This window comes from Pelophylax lessonae (assembly GCF_965119305.1).
Source record: "Pelophylax lessonae genome assembly, chromosome: 2".
Classification (NCBI taxonomy): Eukaryota; Metazoa; Chordata; class Amphibia; order Anura; family Ranidae; genus Pelophylax; species Pelophylax lessonae.
The window spans coordinates 608,321,318-608,342,909 of record NC_138769.1 but is presented as its reverse complement, the minus strand read 5'-3'; the positions used below and the strand labels follow the sequence as shown (position 1 = coordinate 608,342,909).

The 21,592-nt window shown below is 39.3% G+C and overlaps 2 protein-coding genes across 2 annotated transcripts in view; both read right to left on the bottom strand.

Annotated features, from left to right (window-relative positions):
* The window catches only part of LOC309545287 (uncharacterized protein), a gene marked incomplete at its 3' end in the record, with an annotated part of 724,166 nt that overhangs the window by 281,538 nt on the left and 421,036 nt on the right, over nucleotides 1-21,592 (bottom strand). The gene's annotated exons all lie outside the window — the stretch shown is intronic.
* The window catches only part of LOC309546732 (keratin, type II cytoskeletal cochleal-like), a gene marked incomplete at its 5' end in the record, with an annotated part of 45,957 nt that continues 34,376 nt past the window's right edge, over nucleotides 10,012-21,592 (bottom strand). Inside the window, 7 exons of the mRNA XM_082246432.1 lie at nucleotides 10,012-10,433; nucleotides 10,529-10,618; nucleotides 12,356-12,390; nucleotides 16,621-16,841; nucleotides 17,412-17,537; nucleotides 20,171-20,335; nucleotides 21,460-21,555. Of these exons, the coding sequence (XP_082102558.1) occupies nucleotides 10,288-10,433; nucleotides 10,529-10,618; nucleotides 12,356-12,390; nucleotides 16,621-16,841; nucleotides 17,412-17,537; nucleotides 20,171-20,335; nucleotides 21,460-21,555 (879 nt within the window). The 3' untranslated portion in view covers nucleotides 10,012-10,287. The remainder of the gene's footprint in view (nucleotides 10,434-10,528; nucleotides 10,619-12,355; nucleotides 12,391-16,620; nucleotides 16,842-17,411; nucleotides 17,538-20,170; nucleotides 20,336-21,459; nucleotides 21,556-21,592) is intronic.

The window sequence follows — 21,592 nt, the reverse complement described above, 5'->3', positions numbered from 1 at the left end:
TTCACGAACGTTTGGGAAAGTTTGCGGATAACGTTTGCAAACCGCCCCAGCCGATGTTCTTCCATCACTAGCGCCAAGCTACTTATAAAAAGTTTAACATTGCCTGGAGAAGTCATTGGGTGGTCACCAGCTATTTATGTCACCTGACCTGTACTTTTAATCTCCGATGAACAACCCTGCTGGTCTCCTGAATTCTCTTGAACCCATTCCTCCCACTGTTGATCTTGGTTTATGTTCCTGACTTTGCTTTTTTCTACTTCTTTAGTACCTTTGCTGTCTGTTTGATCTACCTCGGTCTGGACCTTGACTTTGCCTATGCTCGCTAAACTAATACATCTGCTGCCCAACTGTTGCTGACCTTGGCCATCATGGCTATGACTTTACGTCCTACTTTTGTGTGTAACTGTGCTCGATCTGCAAACTACTACATGTTACCACTGCAGTGGTCACTGGATTATCTCAAGGCGGTCTACTGCTTCTAGCCTTACTAAAGACATATGTAACATTCCTTGTCTTCTCACATGCTGTTAACAGCTCCAAGGGTGTTGAATAGGGGGCATAAGATAAGTCATCTCATCAATTTGGTCCTCATCAGATGTGGTTCTGATGAAGTCTGCTGATTGGCGGACGAAACGCACCAACACTGTGACGTCATCACACCCGGAAAGGGAACGATTATGCGTTCCAAATGCTACTACATGTGCAAGGAAGCGATTGACAGAGCCGGATGGCTCATGCTCCATGTTAATTAGATGGCGGCGAAAGAACCACAGAGACACATACAAGCCTACACGTTATCTGTAAAGCCTAGGCTACATAGTAGCCACCAGGAAAGCACTAGAGGAGGATTCAATTAACTGTTTGGACATGGGATGGTAGAGCGGTAAGCACCCTGCAGATGATTAGGAACTAAAAGTGACTGTCTGTTTCCATTGCTGTGCTTGGCTCCCTCACTCCCTGTTTGCACTATCGCTAATGTGCTGCATCACTTGTATCTTGTATCTCCAACCTGCCTCTATATACCTGCTTTAATAATTACAGTGGCTTGTCTAAATTTACCATACTCTGCTCATTCAGTAACTCATCTTGAAGCCAATATGGAAATTGTGAATGACTACTTATGAATTGCTTTCGATGATACAGGAAAACATTTTGACTTTGGTCAGTCCTGGTATTTTTGGTTCAGCAGACATCCTAGAATATTCTCTGTATTCCCATATGTTGATTGTGCTATAGAATATTTCCATAAGGTCCATCTTGATTGTCTCATCTAGACTTAGCTGATTAAAATGGTTGAATGTGTTAAGTAATATAGCTAAAATTTACTGCCTTCGAAGTGAGATAGCCACTTATTCAGTGTCAATCTTTTTTATACCGTGGTACTATCGTCCTGTTTACAGGTCTCTAAGAACCTTGATTGTCACTTTATTACTGGCTAAATCAATACCACTGCTGAATGTGTTATGTTTACAAGCTCCTCATATCGTCCACTTATCCGGGATTGTTTTTAATTATGTATTGAGTTATGTGTATTGTCATAAGTTTCCGGAAGGTATGAGATACTTAAATGGATATATTCTGTATATTCTATATACCATTAAACTGATTTTTGTACCTTAAGCTGCTTGTTTCTCTTGAAGCCTACTTCATACAGATGATACTATACAGCTGTATATCCCTCTTTTTCTATTTTACCACTGCAGTGGTCACTGGACTATCTCCAGGTAGTCTGCTGCTTCTAGCCTTACTAAAGACATTTGTGCCATTCCTTGTCTTCTCACACACTGTTAACAGCTCCAGTGGTATTGAATAGGGAGCGTAAGAGAAGTAATCTCATCAATTTGGTCCTCATCAGATGTGGTTTTTCTGTGACACTGTTGGGGAGAATTTTCCTTACTTCCTGTCTTTGTGATGCCTATACTAAAAATAGGGGGTGTGGAAGGTACCAGAATAAGAATGCAAACATATACATAAAAAGATTCTGAGATGTTGTAACCCTTCTTGACTCTAGTAAAAATGTGTTTTTGTCTGTTTCCCTATTGAAGAGATTTCTCATAATTACTTGTCTTAACAAATAGCGAAGGGAAACCTCCCCAACAGAGACACAAATTAAAATTTAAACTTAACAGAGTCTCTAAATATACCCCCTTTATCCAAAAGATCTGTTAAATATATGATTGAAAGCAAAGTGCCAAAAAACTGTTGCATCTGCAAAAAACTTTTTAATTTATAACTTCTTGTACACTGTCTGTGCTGCATGCCTATTGGTTAGCTTGTCCTCAGCTATCTCTGAGTACTACAGAATCTCTCCCCTCTATGTTATGAAGAAGAGGGGAGGGTGTTCTGTAGTCCTTTCCTAAGGTGAAAGTACCACTAGTGTCAGCAAAGGTTTTGGGGGCACCTACAAACATGCAAATTGTATTGTAAACATCTGCAGCTTGTAAACATTCCCTGATATGTGTAGGGATGTTTGCCCTTAGAAATACTCTGCATTAAGAACATATGCATGCTATAATTAAGTTCTCATCTCCTGAACTGAACTCAAGGATATTACAAACACACATTTATAAGGAAGGAGGCCTCAGAACTCCCATGGAGACCAGGTTTTGCGCAGTTAACCAATGGGCAGCCAACCTAGAAATACAAAAATACCAAAAAAATAACTATTTAAAAATCTAAAAATAAGAGAAGGACATTTTTTTACCTTCCTGTCTAGGGCTCTTAACTTTTTTATTAATTACTACAGCTATTTAGTATATTCATGCGTAAAACAATATACATTTTAGAAAAAATATAAATGTGTTCAAACAGAGGAACCTTAAAACTGAGGAATGCAATAGATATGTTTATTTGCTGTATATTGTATGCCTGTTCAGATACTTGCTTAATTTTGCTTTGTTAAAAGAACAGGTTTATTAAAAAAAAAAAAAACTAAAATATTTGAAAAATGCCTACTTTAGTAAATATATGATTTCCTTTAATAAGTGTTTTGAAACAATTTTCCCATTCTGTTAGTGAATTTGCTTGAACTTGTATTCATTATTTAACCACTTGCCTACAGTGCACTTTCACCCCCTTCCTGCCCAGACCGATTTTCAGCTTTCAGCGCTCTCACACTTTGACTGAGAATTACTCAGTCATGCAACACTGTACCCATACAAAAATTGTATCCTTTTTTCACACAAATAGAGCTTTCTTTTGATGGTATTTGATCAATACTGGGTTTTTTATTTTTTGTGCTATAAATAAAAAAAGACTGAAAATATCGTGAAAAAACGCATTTTTCTTTGTTTCTGTCATAAAATTTTGCAAATTAGTCATTTTTCTTCACAAATTTTGGCCAAAATTTATACTGCTACTTATCTTTGGTAAAAATAACCCAAGTAAGTGTATATTATTTGGTCTTTGTGAAAGTTATAGAGTCCACAAGCTATGGTGCGAATCATTGAAAACTGATCACACTTGATCACACCTGATGTACTGAAGGCCTTCTTTCTCATTTCTTGAGACACTAAAAAGTCAGGAAAGTACAAATACCCCCCAAATGACCCCTTTTTGGAAAGTAGACATTCCAATGTATTTAATAAGGGGCATGGCGAGTTTTTTGAAGTTGTATTTTTTTCCCACAATGCTTTGCAAAATGAAGATTTTTTTTTTTTTTTTTACAAATTGCAGTATTAACAGGTTATTTCTCTCACACAGCACATGTATACTTGCAACTACACCCCAAAACACATTCTACTACTCCTCCTGAGTATGGCGATACCACATGTGTGAGACTTTTTCACAGCCTGGCCACATACAGAGGCCTAACATCCAAGTACCAGCATCCGGCATTCTAGGAGCATAAATTACACATATAATTTCCTGACAACCTATCGCACTTTTGAAGGCCCTGGAGCACCAGGACAATGGAAACCCCCATAAAATGACCCATTTTGGAAAGCAAACAGCCCAACGTATAATTTTTGAGGCATAATGAGTCTTTTGAATATGTCATTTTTTTCCACAAGTTTTTGGAAAATGTGGAAAGAAAATGAAAACACATTTTTTTTACACAAAGCTGTCCATTTATGCAATATTTCTAACACATAGCAAGTACATAGCAAAAATTGCACCCCAAAATACATTCTGCTATTCCTCCTGAGTATGGCGATACCCCATGTGTAACACTTTTTCACAGCCTGGCCACATACAGACGCCTAACATCAAAGTAGCGCTTTACACAAAGTTGTCCATTTATCCACTTTAAGACTGGGCCTATTTTTGACACTTGGTGTTTACAAGCTAAAATCATTTTTTTTGCTAGAAAACTACTTGGAACCCCCAAACATTATATATTTTTTTTAGCAGAGACCCTAGAGAATAAAATGGAGATTGTTGCCATATTTTTTATCACACCATATTTGCGCAGCAGTCCTCCAAATGCGATTTTTTTGAAATTTTTTTCCATAATGTGAAAGATAATGTTACGCCGAGTAATTAGATACCCAACATGTCATGCTTCAAAATTGCGCATGCTCACAGAATGGCGCCAAACATTGGTACTTAACCACGCTAGCGGTAAACCCGAGCGTGACTCGGGGTAGGAATTTCCTGCTATTATCGGTATCCCCGAGTCACGCTCGGGGTGAATGGGCAGAGCTATGCAGACAGTGCAGCGGAGTGTCTTACCTTATCCTGGCGATCCAGCGATGAGCTCTCATTGCTGTGACCGCCAGCCGAGATCTCCGCCGCTCGTCTGTCGGTAGGAGGACTTCCTAGTTCCGTTCCCTGCAGCAGCAATGCTGCATGGGAGCGGAACTAGGGAGGGAAATTAAAAAAAAAAAAAAACCGTTGCACAAAACACAAACACATTTTATATTATATATATATATATATATATATATATATATATATATATGCATATATATATATATATATATATGTATATATATGTATATATATATATATATACATATATGTATATATATATTGGAAAGAAAGGTTTTGGATGTGATTGTGGCGTGTCCACAGGGTGGGGACCAAAGGGAACCCAGTGGAATTCCCATACTAGAAAGCGGACTTTATAGGGCTGGTATAGTAATTGGTGAGCAAACAAGGAAATAAAAATATATAAATTTATTGAAAATTGTTAAAAACAGAGAACAACATGAAATTATCACATATGGTAGCTAGCAGCATGGTTCAAACATGGAGACAAATTAGATAGTCAACTCAACCATGTTGAAACATTGAAGGTTATTTCTTTGTGATGGTTCAACGCGTTTCGCCGGAACAGAGTAATTCATTACCTATGTTTAATGGTACAATATGAAGGTTACTTATGATTGTTTGTTTTTTCTTTTCCTTTTTGTATATGTTTAATGTTAGAGGCTTTTTTAGCCACTAATAACTGGTTCCTGAAGAAGCCGATTACTCTGTTCCGGCGAAACGCGTCGAACCATCACAAAGAAATAACCTTCAATGTTTCAACATGGTTGAGTTGTCAATGGACTATCTAATTTGTCTCCATGTTTGAACCATGCTGCTAGCTACCATATGTGATAATTTCATGTTGTTCTCTGTTTTTAACAATTTTCAATAAATTTATATATTTTTATTTCCTTGTTTGCTCACCAATTACTATACCAGCCCTATAAAGTCCGCTTTCTAGTATGGGAATTCCACTGGGTTCCCTTTGGTCCCCACCCTGTGGACACGCCACAATCCCATCCAAAACCTTTCTTTCCAATTTCATTAACCAGGATGTGGGCTTGGTCTAGTAGTTCCTTGATCTGACTGTATATCAGTTTCCTTTCAATGTATATATATATATATATATAAAATTATATTTTTTATACAATACCTATACAAATTATATACAATGCTGCATGGGAGCGGAACTAGGGAGGGAAATTAAAAAAAAAAAAAAAAATGTTGCACAAAACACAAACACATTTTATATTATATATATATGTATATATATTTATATATATATATATATACATATATGTATATATATATAAAATTATATTATTGATTCGATTATAATTCATGCGTTTGTGTTTCAAATTTATCACATCTGGGATGTCTACTAGACTCTTGTTTTGGTCAGGTTTAAGTCAGTAATTACTAAGAATTGTAGGCCTATAATACATAACGCCAAATTTCCATGAAAACAATTGTACCACTTTTGGTACAGAATTCCTGACAGAATCATACCGCCAAGGAGGTTAAAAATCCCCATAGGCAACATTTTAAAAATTTCTGCAGGTTACCAGCTTAGAGTTACAGAGGAGGTCTAGGGCTCAAATTATTTCTCTCGCTCTAATGATCGCGGCGATACCTCACATGTATGGTTTGAACACCGTTTACATATGTGGGCGGGACTTGCATTTGCTTCTGCGCGCGATCTAACGGGGACAGGGCGCTTTAATTTTTTTTTTTCCTATTTATTTTATTTATTATTTTTTTATTTTTACACAGTTTAAAAAAAAGATGTTTTGATCATTTTTATTCCTATTACAAGGAATGTAAACATCCCTTGTAATAGAAATAGGCATGACAGGTCCTCTTTATTGTGAGATCTGGGGTCAAAAAGACCTCACACCTCACAACTACACTAAAAAAGGGAAAAAAAAATTGTTGAAAGAGGAAAAAAAAAGCGGCCCTTTAAACCGGTTGCTAGGCAACGTCTTTTGACGTAGCTCCGGTCCTCCAAGACCATAGAGTCGAGTGAGGGCCATCTTGCCCTCACTCGACTTCCTGTCTCTGAGGATCCGGGACCGGATAGTTTTCCCCGCTGCCGGCGGGTCCGGTAAGCTGGGAAAACGTCTGGGACGCGGCAGGAGGGGGGGGCACCTTTTCCCCTGCACCGTAAGGGTAATTCCGCGGCGAATCTGCCACTGGGACCACCCTTATCTGAAAGCCGACCGCCCGCCGTTTCAAAAAATACCAGGGTTATGGGGGCTATCTGCTGCCATAACCCCAGTATTTAGCTTTTAATGGCCGACGCATATAGTCGTTAGGCGGTCAGTAAGTGATTGCATGTATATGGCAAACAGGTGACGATGACTGATGGGGTGACAGGTGACGATGACTGATGGGGTGACAGGTGACAATGACTGATGGGGTGACAGGTGACGATGATTGATGAGGTGACAAGTGACGATGATTGATGGGGTGACAGATGACAATCACTGACGGGGTGACATGTGACAATGATTGATGGGGTGACAAGTGACGATCACTGATGGGGTGTCAAGTGACGATGATTGATAGGGTGGCAGATGACGATGACTGATGGGATGACAGGTGACGGTGATTGATGGGGTGACAGGTGACGGGCGATGGTCACTGATGGGTGACAGGTGACGGGCGATGGTGCACGGCGGCACTGATGGCAGTCTCTGGTGACCGGTGAACTTTAGGCTACGTTCACATGTGAGCGTAGCGATCGCGGGCAGAATCACTGCGATTCTGCCCGCGATCCGGAAATCATTGCAAATCGCGGGGCGCCTGTGCGTTGCCCGTGATTTGCAATAGCACCCCAAACGCTGTGCGATGTTGCTGCGATTTCCGCCTGCCGAATCGAGGTAACATCACGCAAACAACGCATGACGCCCCAAAGAAGCTCTTGTACCTTTTTTGGGCGTCATGCGATGTTTGGGCGATGTTACCGCAATTCGGCAGGCGGAAATGGCCCGCGATCGCTGCGCTCAAATGTGAACGTTATGGGTGTCAATTTCTGGGCACTGATGAGGTGACTGTTGGGTGACAGGTGACATTGGGGGGGGGGGCTGAGGACTGTGTGGGGACATTTATTTGTGTGCTTTTACTGTGATTTTACATTTGTACAGGTGTACAGAGCAGTAACTCACTATTTCTAGCTCTTCTCCCCTCTCACTGGAAACTGTATGAGGGGAGAAGAGCTAGTAACAGTGAGTTACTGCTCTTTGTTTACATTTTCCATTCACAGCCGATCACATAGTAAACAGTCACTGTCAGTGACTGTTTACTACTGCCGGTGACAGCTGTGTTCCTACGGAACACAGTGCTACCGACATGACCGCGCTGCGCGCTCCCGATCGCGCATGCGCGGTCATCTCCCGGGCGCCTCCATCGTGATCGGCTGTGTCATTGGAACACAGCCGATCACGTGGAACACAGCCGATTACTTTGGATTTTGTATCTGGGGGGTCTAAAAAGTGTACATGTGAAGTTTCAGCTCTGTAGCATGTCCAGAACCATAAAAAAAAAGATTGTTTGTATTAGAACACTTTCAGCACAGGGGGTTGGCTTCTCGGTTTTCACACCTTGCCGGTTTAATAGCAGGCATTTTTTTGGGTTCTTTGCAGTCAGGAAAAACATCTGAACTTGTGTATAGTGGTACTGTGCACAAGTTCAGATGTTTTGCTTGCCTCCAAAAACCCCCAAAAATGCCAGCAAAAACACACCTGGGCATTTTTTTTTTTACGCTAGCGTTTTTTTGGGCATTTTTTGGGGTTCTTTTGAGGCAGGCAAAACATCTGAACTTGTGTATAGTGGTATATATACACACATAATTATATGTATATAGACACCTAGCCATATATAGGTGTGATAGTAGCAGAAATATATTACTTTAAATGATTTCATTAGCGCAAGCATATATTTCTGCTACTATCACACCTATATATGTCTAGGTGTGTATATAAATATATGTATGTGTGTATATACACCACTATACACAAGTTCAGATGTTTTGCCTGCCTCCAAACCCCCCCAAAAAATGCCAGCAAAAACACACCTGGGCATTTTTTTTTTTGACGCTAGCGTTTTTTTGGCATTTTTTTGGGTTCTTTTGAGGCAGGCAAAACATCTGAACTTGTGTATAGTGGTATATATACACACATAATTGTATGTATATAGACACCTAGCCATATATAGGTGTGATAGTAGCAGAAATATATTACTGTAAATGATTTCATTAGTGCAAGCATATATTTCTGCTACTATCACACCTATTTATGTCTAGGGGTATATATACAGACATATATGTGTATATATACCCACTATACACATGTTCAGATGTCATGTCTGACATCAAACATGTCCTCAAAAAAGCACTGGCAGTGGCAACCCCTGCAGCATGAAAAATGCTTGCTGGTGAGAAGCCATATTCCTGTCCCGAAGCAACTCAGAGAAATGATCATTTCTCTATAGCGGTCACCCTGCTATGGAAGGGTTTTGTCACCCTGCCATAGCAGTCACTGTCAGTTAACCCTACACTACACTACGGTCCCCTTACACTTAACACTTTCCCTACAGAAACTAAATTTTTGAAGCTAACTTAAGTGTAAAGGAGCACTCTAACTACACTAGATATCCCTTTCCGCACACTAATAAATGCTAAATGACATTTTTAAAGTAAAATTAACAGAACTGCTTCCACTCTCTTCCATGTCCAGTATAACAATGCTAGGAATATGGCGGGGGCTATCTTATATACTGGGGGGCGTATTCACTAATGATTGGTCTAGGGACCCCCTAGTCACTCCAATCACATTCCTAGCATTCTCCTGCGCCCTCAATTGGCTTTTGCTAATGATTCTGGTCCAATCACGGGCTTTTAAAGCCCATTTCCTGAAGCATTGCATTTTGGTCGGTTCTGGTTGCCGAATTCTGAACTTTTTGGGCAAAAAGTTCTAAATTTGGCCGAACCTCGAACACCCAATGTTCGGGCCGAAACGATGGTGGACCCGAACCGTTCAATCATCCCTATTGGAGATGTCCACTAATTATCCAATGAGCAAGCTGAAGATGAAGCCGTGGCAAAGGGTCTGCAGGATAGCAGGTTTTGAAAATAGTTGTTACCTTGATAATGTCATACAACTCTTGTGCTTCCACTGTCTGTTTAGTTTTATTGTTGGAGGTACCCGTGTAGTATATGAAAAGTTTTGGAAATTCATACAGCACTACAAGAGGACTTGTCACTATTAGCAAGCCAACATACAGTAGTTTTATTTAAATTAAAAAAAAAAAACATAATGAATTTACCATGCAGTTTATTGAATTATAGATACACAGTTATAAGTTAAAGTACATGCCAGTATAGTAATTTTAAATAGTGCAAGATGAAGGACATGCTAATCATCTAAGTGCATAATATGTTGCTTTAGTTTGCCAAGGCTAAAGAACAGAAAACAATACCAAATACAAATATTCCCCTTGCTTATTATCAAAGCTTTATGCCAAGTCAGTTTTAGCTAGAAAATAGTTTTCAGTGTAAAATATTGGCACTGATACTAAAGGTTTTTTATTCCCTTAATAGATCTTCTTGCTGAAAGTGGTTGCAGCAAGTGCTGCAATCCCTCCCGTGGCACTAGTTACTTTGCTGTTGGTGTTGCATGTTCCTGTTCCACACCCAGGAGCACCGGAATCGCTTGCCTTCACGATTTTGTGATATACAGCTGTTATGATACAAATAGTGAAAAATACAGTCAGATGAACGTGGCAGAAATTATAGTGGTAGAAAATGCCAAAGCAGATCACAATGCATTCCTACCTCCTGCTGCACTGTTCTTCGGGAAACTGCAGGAGCTTGTTCCACAGCTCAAACCAGAACTGGCCACCTTCCCTGCACTGCTAAAGACAGCTGTAAAGGAAAATCAGACCCTTGGTAATGGAAAGTTCATATTTCACAGCAATCTTAAGATGATGTAGTTAAAGGCATTGTTTACTGGAAATATGATAATCAAAAAAGTTTCCTCATTCAATATTTCTAGGTTGAGATAAAAAAAACGAAAAAAAAAACGAATGCAAGCAGATCAAGGTGAATAAAATTTCTTCCTAGATTATCATGTAGACTCTGTGATGGGTACTTCCCACTGGAGATCTTTGGTTTGTTTTCGCAATAATGGAGTTTCACTTATCTTGTGACAAAGTACCTTCTGAAAGATCAGCTTCACCCAAAACCAAAACTTTTATGTTGGTAGAACTCACATAAATTGTACCAGTGGATTCTTATATTTATCAGAGATTCCAGTAGAAAGTTTTTCCTGCACTAGTTTGTGCGTTTGTCCCCTCAGGGATGAGATCACACTCCCTGATATCATACATTAGGTCAAATCCACTGAGAAAGCAGGGAGTCATCCTTTTTTCAATGTCTGCTGGAGTTGTGGGAACTGAGAATTTTGGTGGGATTCTCTTACCACTGTAATTCTCAAGAGATATAAGCTGTCAACATTTGAGCCAATGCACCAGCAACCACACAAAACTGAAATATCAGTTTTCAGTTTTAAATATAAAATGAATGAAAACCAAGAAATTAATACCCATTGTTAAAGTCACGGTGGGTGGTTGAAGCTGATGAATGATTAGATGACTTTAAACTGACAACTTGGCAAAACTGAAGAATTTGGTTTGTGTGGGCTAACTAATTCACTTCATCCAAGGCCCATACATCTGCTCCAAAGTTCTCATTCTTAAATTGTGAAATTATATTTTCATCTACAATAAAGTATTTTTTAAAGATGCAAATTATGTTTTTTTTTTTCCAGTTTTGGATTAGAATAAAAAAGAATAAAAAAAATAAAAAAAACCCTATTAGGTTTTTTCCCATCTGTGTCCAATTGGGAAAGATTGCCTTTAATACTTCCCTGTCTTGTAGACATAAAAGGAAAGCTCATCAAAATAAGGGTAATCCCTTTCTAAACAGTTATCATGGGAACAAGTGTGCCCGTTGCAAGGTTTCCCCTCTAGTTTTTGTGGTAACTTAAAACTTTGGATTATCTTACTTTCTGTCCCAGTAACAGTGGACACAAGGACACATAGAGAGGATGAAACTTCCCGTCAGTAATACACACAGTAATACAGATAAGAAAGGGGTTTTAACCTCTTACACATTTTTAAAAGTTTAAGCTTTAAGATAAACTCCAGGGTAAGAAAATATTGTCTAAATACAAGAGTATTTTCTACTTGGATCTTGACATGCTTTATGTATTTATTCGAGATATGTGCAGTAATCAAGCATGAAACTTTGCCTTTGTGCAGGAGCTTCCCTCAAAAAAGACATATCACTGCCATTCTCCCTCCTTCTGCAAGGTGACTGGCCTTGTATCCACCCCCTCTAATAATGTAGGCAGCCTGTAGTGGGTAGGGCCTGCTTGATCCCTCCCACAGTTCTGCTCTCTGCACAGGTTATATGCATAAAAATTATGTCACTGCTACCTTTAAATTATAACATCTGGGTATACGTAGGAGTTTGGTATACACATAGTGGATTCATATCCATTGTGGCTATTGATAAATATATATATAAATTATAAAGTTTGTGCCTGGAGTTTGGCTTTAAGGATTGTAGAGTATATATTTGTTTTAAAGTGAAACTTACAGATTGTAACATTGTTGTCAACTTCGCCATGCATCCTGCAATAAATAAACAGTGTTAGTACTAAAGATTACAGTAAACTCTACACTAGAGCTAATTCATGCATCATCAATATTTCAACTCTTGTGCAATCTCGTTTGCAATAAAAGATAAAAGTGAAGTCAGGGCTATTTTGGAAATACAGCTCTAAGAGTGAAAATTATAAAATGGTCCCACCCTACTCAGCCCTGTGCATAATGAAACAAAATACGGACAAGTCCTCATTTAATATTACTATTATTACTGGTATTATTTTTCAGCATTTATATAGCACCAACAGTTTGTGCAGCGGTTTACAAAATAAAGGGAGACAATACAATTACAATACAATTTTATACAAGAGGGCTGAGTGGGCACTGCTCATGAGAGCTTACTATCTAATAGGGATAGACAAGGGGTACAAAAAAGTGTTAACTGGGAGGGATGAACTGATGGCAAAAGTAAAAGGTACATTTTTAGGGGAAGAGGTGAAGAGATTAATTTTCAGGGATCGCCTTAACATGGAAAGAGTAAGAGATAGCCAAGCAGATTGGGGTAAAGAGTTCCAGCTGATAGAAGAGGCAGTGGACAAGTCCTGGATACAAACATTGAAGGAGCAGACATGGGATCTATAGAGAAGGAGGTCTTGAGAGGAGCAGAGAGGAAGATTTGGATATTTTGAGAGTGGTTAGTGAAGATTGGAGAAAGGCTCAGGGGAGAGTTGTGAATGGCTTTGCATGTTGTTGCTTGGGTTTTGATTTGTGTTTATTAGGCTTTCATGATAAAATGAAGAGGAGGATAGCCTGTGTAGAGGTAAGCCAAAGATGAGGGAGTTGCAATAGTCAAAGCAAAAGGGTCTAGGAAGTAACTTGGTGGTTTCATTGGTTTAGTAGTGGCATATTTAAAAAATATTATGGAGGTGAAGTTTGCAAAATTTAGACAATTATTGGATTTGAGGGTGAAAGGACAGGGTCCAGGATTACACCTAGTACCCTGGCATTAGCCCTAACTGCAGTTTAGAGAAATATTTAATCAGATCAAAGACTATAATGCCCAAAACCAAAGTATGAGGGGGGAGGGGGATGCTGGAGGTGGAGAAAAATAGTAGTATAGGGGTGCTGGATGTGAGGCACAGAACATAGGTGATCACATTCACCTTCCTAGCGGTATTCCCGAGTGTGGCTCGGGGCTAAATTTCAGTGCCAAAAGAGGTAGCCCTGAGCCACACTCGGGGTACCGCCAGAAGCATCGCTGGATACTGAAAGAGGGGTTACTTACCTTGTCCCCGGGATCCAGCGATGTATCCGGGCAGTATGCGGCGGCCGGATCTTCCACCCGATGCTCTGTGTGCCCCGGCTTCCGTCTCCTGCGACGTGACATTCGCAGGGGGGTGGAACCGGTGGCAAAATCAAAAAGTTAATCGGACGCAGAAATCGATTTTAGCGATGATCCTGCGACTGTGCCCAGCGATATGCAGACTTGGTGCTCCATTGACTGCGGTACGGGGCACGTAGCGCCCCCAAGGTTCCCGTTTACTGGAGCACCTGGTATCAAAGTGGATGTTGAGGATGACAACCCCTTGGCATACCTCCAACTCTTTTTGACCAAGGAGGTTTTTGAAAAGATGTTGTGGAAACTAATTGGTACCAGGAGCAACAAGCTGCAGCGAATCAGAGATTTTCAAGGAGCAGGATGTGGGAACCAGTGGCCAAAGAGGACATCTGGAAGTTTCTGGGCCTAATTATTCAGTGGAGTGGTGGGGAAACCCCTGCAGAAGTGGTATTGGACCACCAACAAATTACTGGCCACTCCTTTTTTTGGCACGGTGATGTCGGAATACATATTTTCGCTCATCATGAAAAATTTGCACTTTGCAAATAATGATGAATTTGACGATACTTCTCATCCAGCTCCAAAACTCAAAAAGATTTGGGACATTTATCAAATCATTTTGAAAAATTTCCAACAGTCCTATGTGCCAGATAGAGACATTTGTATAGACGAAAGTCTAATGGCCTACAAAGGAAGACTCAGCTGGATACAGTATATTGCGTCCAAGAGAGCACGCTTTGGCATAAAGTCATTCATGTGAATCCAGCTCTGGATACATTTAGAATTCGGTCCTATACACCGGGAAAGGAACCAAATTCAATTAAAGGTTCAGCAGTTATGGAATAGCAACCGCTTCAGTTCTTACGCTGATTGAGCCATTGCTGAATCAGGGGTACTGTGTCACCACAGACAATTTTTATACGTTCCCCAGAACTTTATGAGTTCCTTCTACACAACAAGACAGATGCGTATGGGACCGTTAGAGCTAACCGGGGTGACATGCCCCCAACCTTTGCCAACAAAAAGCTCAAGGCAGGAGAAATAGTTGCCTGGCAGAAAAGCAAAATGATGGCACTGAGATGGCGCGACAAAAAAGATGTGTGCCTGATGAGTACCATTCACAACACCTCTTCTGTCATGGTACACACAAAAGGTGGAAAAGATGTAATGAAACCACAACTGGTGATGGATTACAATAACACCATGGGCGGTATGGACAGAGCTGACCAGGCCATGACTTTTTATCCGGCAATGCGGAAACAACAAAAAAAATATTGTAAAAAAATATTCAGGCATCTTCTGGAACAGTGTTTGTGGAATGCATTTATTCTCCTAAAAAAAAAGAGTGATAGGCCTGTGGTTCATGCGAACTTTGTTTGGAAAATTGCTGAACTGATATTTCATAGGCACCAAACACCAATGGCTGTAAATAGATCCGGATGCCGTGCTGCTGGTGTTGTGAACCCCGAACGCCTGACCGCTCGTCACTTTATGGACCACATTCCACCAACGGAAACGAAGCCTACACCCACAAGGATGTGTATGGTTTGCTGTTCCAAACGTGACGACACTGGAAAGAAACGCATACTACTGTCCTGATTGTGACGTTGGACTTTGTGCTGTACCCTGTTTTAAAATTTTCCATACCCGGGACGTTTACTGAAGCAATATGACTATTAATATTGCATCCTTGTTTGACCAAAAAAAAGTCAGTGTTTTTGATTACGTTATTTACTATAATTTATTGAATAAAAAGTATTATTATTATTATTATATTATTATTTGTTATTATTTTATAGTTATTTATTATATTATAATTTAGGATTTTGTGTTTCAAACTTTATCATACCCGAGATGTTATAAAGAAGAACGCACAGTAAAAAAAAAATCATATATAAATAGTTGGTTTGGGCTGCTCATCCTTAAGAATTACATGCAAAATAATGGTATCGCTTTCAGCACCTAAAATCCGAAATAATCATACCGCCAGGGAGGTTAAGGAGAGATTCAACAAGTGGGCACCGGGCACTGCATGTGGAGGTGGGGCACAGTACAGGGATGAAGTACCAAAGAGGGAGAAATGGTGAAGGCACACTTAAGGGTGGCATGCTATAGGGAGACTATACGAATGGGGGAAACAGAGCTGAAATCCCTTACTTTCATGTAAAATGAAGGTAAAAAAAAGAAGTGACACCTACTGTTTCTACTAAGGTTTTTACCTATTTAGAATCAGAATACATAGCAAAATGCCATCCATGGCTTCATTTTGTGATTTAAAGTAAATCTCAATGAGATTTCCTTAAAGAATATGTCAACCCAGAATGTCATATTCCTTATATGTGCCTGCTGTACCATGTAATAAAAAGTATCTTATGCTCTTATTATTGCTTCCCTTGTGAGAAATACTTGGTGATCCTGCCAGTTTCTCTGCTTTCCTATTAAAAATTGACAATCCTAGGCTTGAGAGCATAGTATGGTCAGTTTGCTGGTTGTGCTGGGAACTCAGCCTGCTTTTCTTGAGCAGACTGGTGCTGACACCCCCCCCCCCCCCGCACACCCATTTGGTGGGAAGATCAGTGTGCTGCTGCTTCTCCTCCTCCAGCTCTCTAAAATCCTTATGCTGTTGAGAACATAGTTTGTGTAATTACTTATAAAAAAGGAGGGGGGGATTTATAATTTGTTTTTGTTTTTTTATATGTATGCACAAATTTTTTGTCTTTCATTTCTATTTTAAACTGAATGGGTTGTTTAAGGTGAGGGTTTACATATACTTTAATGAAAGGTCTGCATTAAAGACACTATTAGATCAGACTCATATTGTAAATACTACACTAGTAGCGTGCTTAAGTAGTCCAGGATAAGTTTGCTTTTAGATATATGATGCTTTTTTTCTGGGCCACTTCTTTTACAGCACCTACCTGCTTTCTTCACCCTCCAGAAGAGTCCTGTAGGTGGCAATCTCAAGATCCAGGGCCATTTTTACATTAAGCAGTTCCTGGTAGTCACGTAGCTGAACTGCAAGATCTTCTTTGGCTTTCTGTAGAGCAGCTTCCAGTTCGCATAATTTATTTTTGGCATCTTTCAAAGCAACATCCCCACGCCCTTCAGCATCCGTAATTGCTGTTTCTAGTGCACAAATCTGTAAGAATACAATGATACATTAAAGAGTGAGCATAGCTCTAAAGCTGCTAGGAAAAAACATATGTGCTTCATTCTTGGGATTCAGGGAACCTTAGAAAGCACAGCCAAGCCTGGAGCTACCTGCAAAATACATTACAGATATAGAATCCAGCCCAAGACCCAACACAGCAGCCTATGCCTAGACATTGAAGAAGCAGGAGCACACCGATGTGTGTTGAAGTAATAGCAATGTGTAACGCAATTAAGCCACGGATGGCTCAGAGGGATGTAAATGCTGCTTTGAGGGGGGATTCCCGGAGACTGATGCAAAGACAGATTTAAATTCCAATGCTAGTTTACATTTGCAATTTTATTCAATACACAATCAATTAAACTATATTTTATATCTGTTTGAAGTTCAGTTAAGCAACATTGGGGAATGTAAAAATGAAACTAATTGTTACCTAATTAAAACAATACAGACATGGCTGATCTAACATTAGTTGCATGCCCAAACTCCCCCATAATCTCCCTGTCATCAGTAACAGGAAGATGAGAATATAACTGTGTACAGTGGGAAAGGTCTTACCTGTTTCTTTACACAGTCGATTTCTCCATGCAGTCTCTTTATCATGCTGTTCAGATCCTGGATCTCATTCCTCTGATTGCGCAGATTATCCCCATGTAGCCCTGCTGCGTCTTTGAGCTGCTGGTACTGTGAGGGATGTGCAGAAAATTGGGTATTCGTGTAATATTTATCATCAACCCAGCAGAAATTCAAATGTTATATTATAGATCATATAACTAACCTATCACAACACAAATTATTCTACTGCATCAATTACATGAAAATTGGAACTGCCGTCTAAACTTTTTTGTTTGTTTGTGGTAGAGAGAAAAAAGGTTATAATGTTGGACATTGTTGTTGTGTGTTTCATTAACTTCCTGCTCCAGTGATGGTGAAGTGAGGGTGCATGGACAGGAAAAAAAGATCTTTCTTAGTAGAGTAGGGGAGTGTTAGGGCCTTTATAGTTTTTTTTAATAATCTTTTTGTATATTTCTTCTGTGTATTCTACCTGTATAATCATTGGGGCAGAAAGTAATGGGAAATCATCCATATGAGTGCACTGATAACATCTGACCATGGGGAAAAAAACTTCCAAAATAAAAAAAGAAAATGTTTTTTGTTTTTTTGTTGGTATTCCACTTAAAAGTTTAAAAGATGATGAAGTATTAAAACTGTTGAATGAAAAAAATAAAACAATACTGGCGCCTGAAAGTATGAAATTCTTTTTTTTTATCTGGTAAAGTCATTTGATCTATAGAGAAACCAGTCGATGAGCAATCCAACAAACAGAATGTTTATTTTATTTGGAGAAAATTCTAGAAATGATTGAATGATGTTTATTTTAATTGGAGAAAATTCTAGAAATGATTGAATGATGTGTTTACAGTGTCCAGACTATAGATAATACATGTTCTACATTCTCTTATTAAACAGTAAAGCCCCATGAACACTGGATGTTACATAAAAGGCAGTAAAGCTGCAAAATTAAAAACTTGAGTTTTTATGCATTTTTCCGCTCTTTAGCGTTAGTGTTTTTTTTATTTTTGCAAGAAAACACAAGCTATGGGATCAATAACGCTCAAAAACATCTTACCGCATTATACTGCCTTTACCGGCGTTAGAGCGTTTTTAAAACTCCTCTCAAAACCCACTAGTTCTGTTTTTTTTTTCCAGCCAGAAAACACCCAAGCTAAAAGATGCTGATAATAGCTGTGCTGGAGGAACTGTGGCCCTGTGGTGGATATACACCATATTCTATGGAAATGTCCAAAGCTCAGATCCTACTGGCATGAGATATTTCGCATTTTATCAGAAATCACACACCTACACGTTCGCCCTTCTCCGGCCCTTGCCCTCTTAAACTTGACGATTGATGACTATCCCTCTGAATCGAGAAACCTTATAGTTCATGTCCTTTTGGCGGCGAGACTAAAGCCCCGTACACACGTACCGATCGTCGGCCGACAGATCCGCTGTCTTTTTCCAGGGCTGTCGGTGTCTGTTGAAAAGTGCAAAAGACCGCACAAGAATTTTGTCTGCCGACTACAGCCGACTGCAGAAGTGATGTCATGTAATGGTTAACTTTCCCTGTGTTTTTCTTTTCTGAGCATGCCCAGTCTTGCAAATCTGCGGTCTGTCGGCCGAATTCTGTACTGACTGGTGAACAATCGGCCGCTCTGGTGTCGGCATACAAAAATTTTAATGCTTGCATGACAGATTCTTTTCGGCCGAATGTGCGCTGTCGGCTGTCGGAGGCATCATACTAACAAGCCTACAATCAGCAGATCGGTCGTAGGCCGAAGCTTTTCGGCCGACGATCGGTACGTGTGTACGGGCCTTAACTCTCACTAGAAATTGGAAGAAAGAACTACCTCCTACTGTCAGAGATGTTATAAACTTGACCCAAGATCATTGTTCCTATGAACTCATGTTTGCCTCAAGCAAAGGGAACTACCAGAAATCCCTTTCCGGGTGGCAACCTTGGACAACGTGATTTAGTCGACATGATAAATCTACATCTGTTTTGGTCACTAAACATTCTGTCTGAATCGGCTGGTGGTGTACCCTTATGTTTACTTACTTGATGTCCTTGCTGTTATGCTCATTGGCTGTGAAAGCAAGTTTATTAATTGACTACTGTTTTGATGGACGTTGTAATATGTTCAGTCATTATTCTAGCATTTTCTTTGTATTGTGAAATTTCTTTCAATAAGAACTGGCTGTAAAAAAAAAAAAAAAAAAAAAAAAAAACGCCAGAAGCCAAAAACAGCAGCTGTAAAAAGTCCAGTGTGCATGAGGCCTAAAAGAGCTCTTTTGCACACATGTTAAAATGCACATTTCAGGGCTGAAGATTAGTTAAAACTGGCAATTATAATATTTCTGAAAATGGAGACCCTGGCCAATAAAATGTTAGTAGTTGCAATATTTCAGATCCCATAATATTAGCACACATTTATCAAACACTTATTTTTCAGTAAAAAATACACTAAAATGACTTTTAGTGCATGAAAACATACTGTATTACCCATCCTTTGGTAAAATAAAAACTATGGGGTTGTGTCAAGTAAATAGATACCAAGAAATGACGACTAACTTCGGTAATCAAAAATGGGAAAAGGCAACTTTTAAAGAGCATTTACAGGTCACATATTTGGAGCTAACCATGAACCATAAGCCCTAGAATTATTGCTATTGCTCCGGAATACAATGTGATACCTAATATGTAGCGCAGTTGTTGTTTCCCTATGTAGGCTTGGGCATATTTGTTGTTGATCACTTACTTGTCTAGCATAGTTGGCTTCAGCCTCTGCTCTGCTCCTTGCTGCAATGTCCTCATACTGAGCTTTAGCCTCAGCAATAACTCCCTCCAAATCCAGCTCACGATTGTTGTCCATAGTCAAGATAACATTGGTGTTGGAAATTCGTTCTTGCATATCAGCTATTTCCTGCAAGGAGCAAGTGTAACAACATGTAAGAAAGGCCTAGCTTAATGCTATGCATAACAATGTCCTTCAACAGTAATTTGTCAAAATATCCATTAGTACAGGACACATGATAGAGAAACCTAACCTACTAACTGCAATGAGCACACACGACAGAGGCACTTGAACTGATAAGTGATACAAGCACTCATGAAATAGAGGCCTCTTACATACCTAAATCCAAAAAGAAAAATTATCTAAATTGCAGCTTACCAGCTAGGTGTAGTGGCTGAACTAGTTTCCCTTTTTTTAGGCTGTTTGCGATCAATGTTCACCTGCCATTTCTGCCAAAAACTCACTTTTCTGTCTTAGGGTAACAACGCTCAAATGGAATCTATGGACGATCAGCCTTGTCACCCTAGGCTACTATGCTGATAAGGCAACTCCCATTCTTCCACTCTCCATTATATAAAAAGGAACATTGCTTTGTAGCTCACAGAAGATAGCTGGGGAAGTTGATAATGTTTAAGATATCAGTTCTGTGTACAGAAACTAAGAACACTAAATTTCTGACAGGATCAACAGGTATTTTTTAAGAAAATGAACATAGATGTATATAAAAAAAAATAGGCTGCCACCACATCTAGGGTCTCATAAACTGTAATATATTTTTTCTTGGGTTAAGATATACTAAAACACTGCAATTTCTTGCTTAAAAACTAATTACCCAAAAGTCTGTTCACCTTTTAAAAAAATGTGTATACATTGTCCTCCATGGGCAGTCTATAGTTTACATTAGGAAATTTGGCGAATGTAAAATGACATCCTACACAATTTTAATTAGCTTCCTACAATGTTTATGTTATATTGACCCATATGCCACAATAACAACATTATTATTGCATCGTTTTCTATTCGCCTCTTTTTTTTATTTTCCATGGGCTTACATTTAAACGGTTCATGGATTAAACAAACATTTCATACACCATACAATTAATTACTATCTTAAAATTTGACAAGCAAACACAATGCAATTGCTATGTAAGCACTGAAAAAGGTTTTTGTCTCTAATCATAGCCAATCCAGCCCACCCAATGATAAATCAGCAATTTAATAACCGTTAATAATTTTAATAAAGGAATTAATACCGCATCAAACAAAGTCTTCAGGAAATTAAGCTCATCCACCAAGGCATCTTGCTTGCAATCCAGATCAGTCTTTTGCATGTACAGGACATCAACATTCTTAAAAAAGAAAGCATAAAGGCACATTAAAGGTATG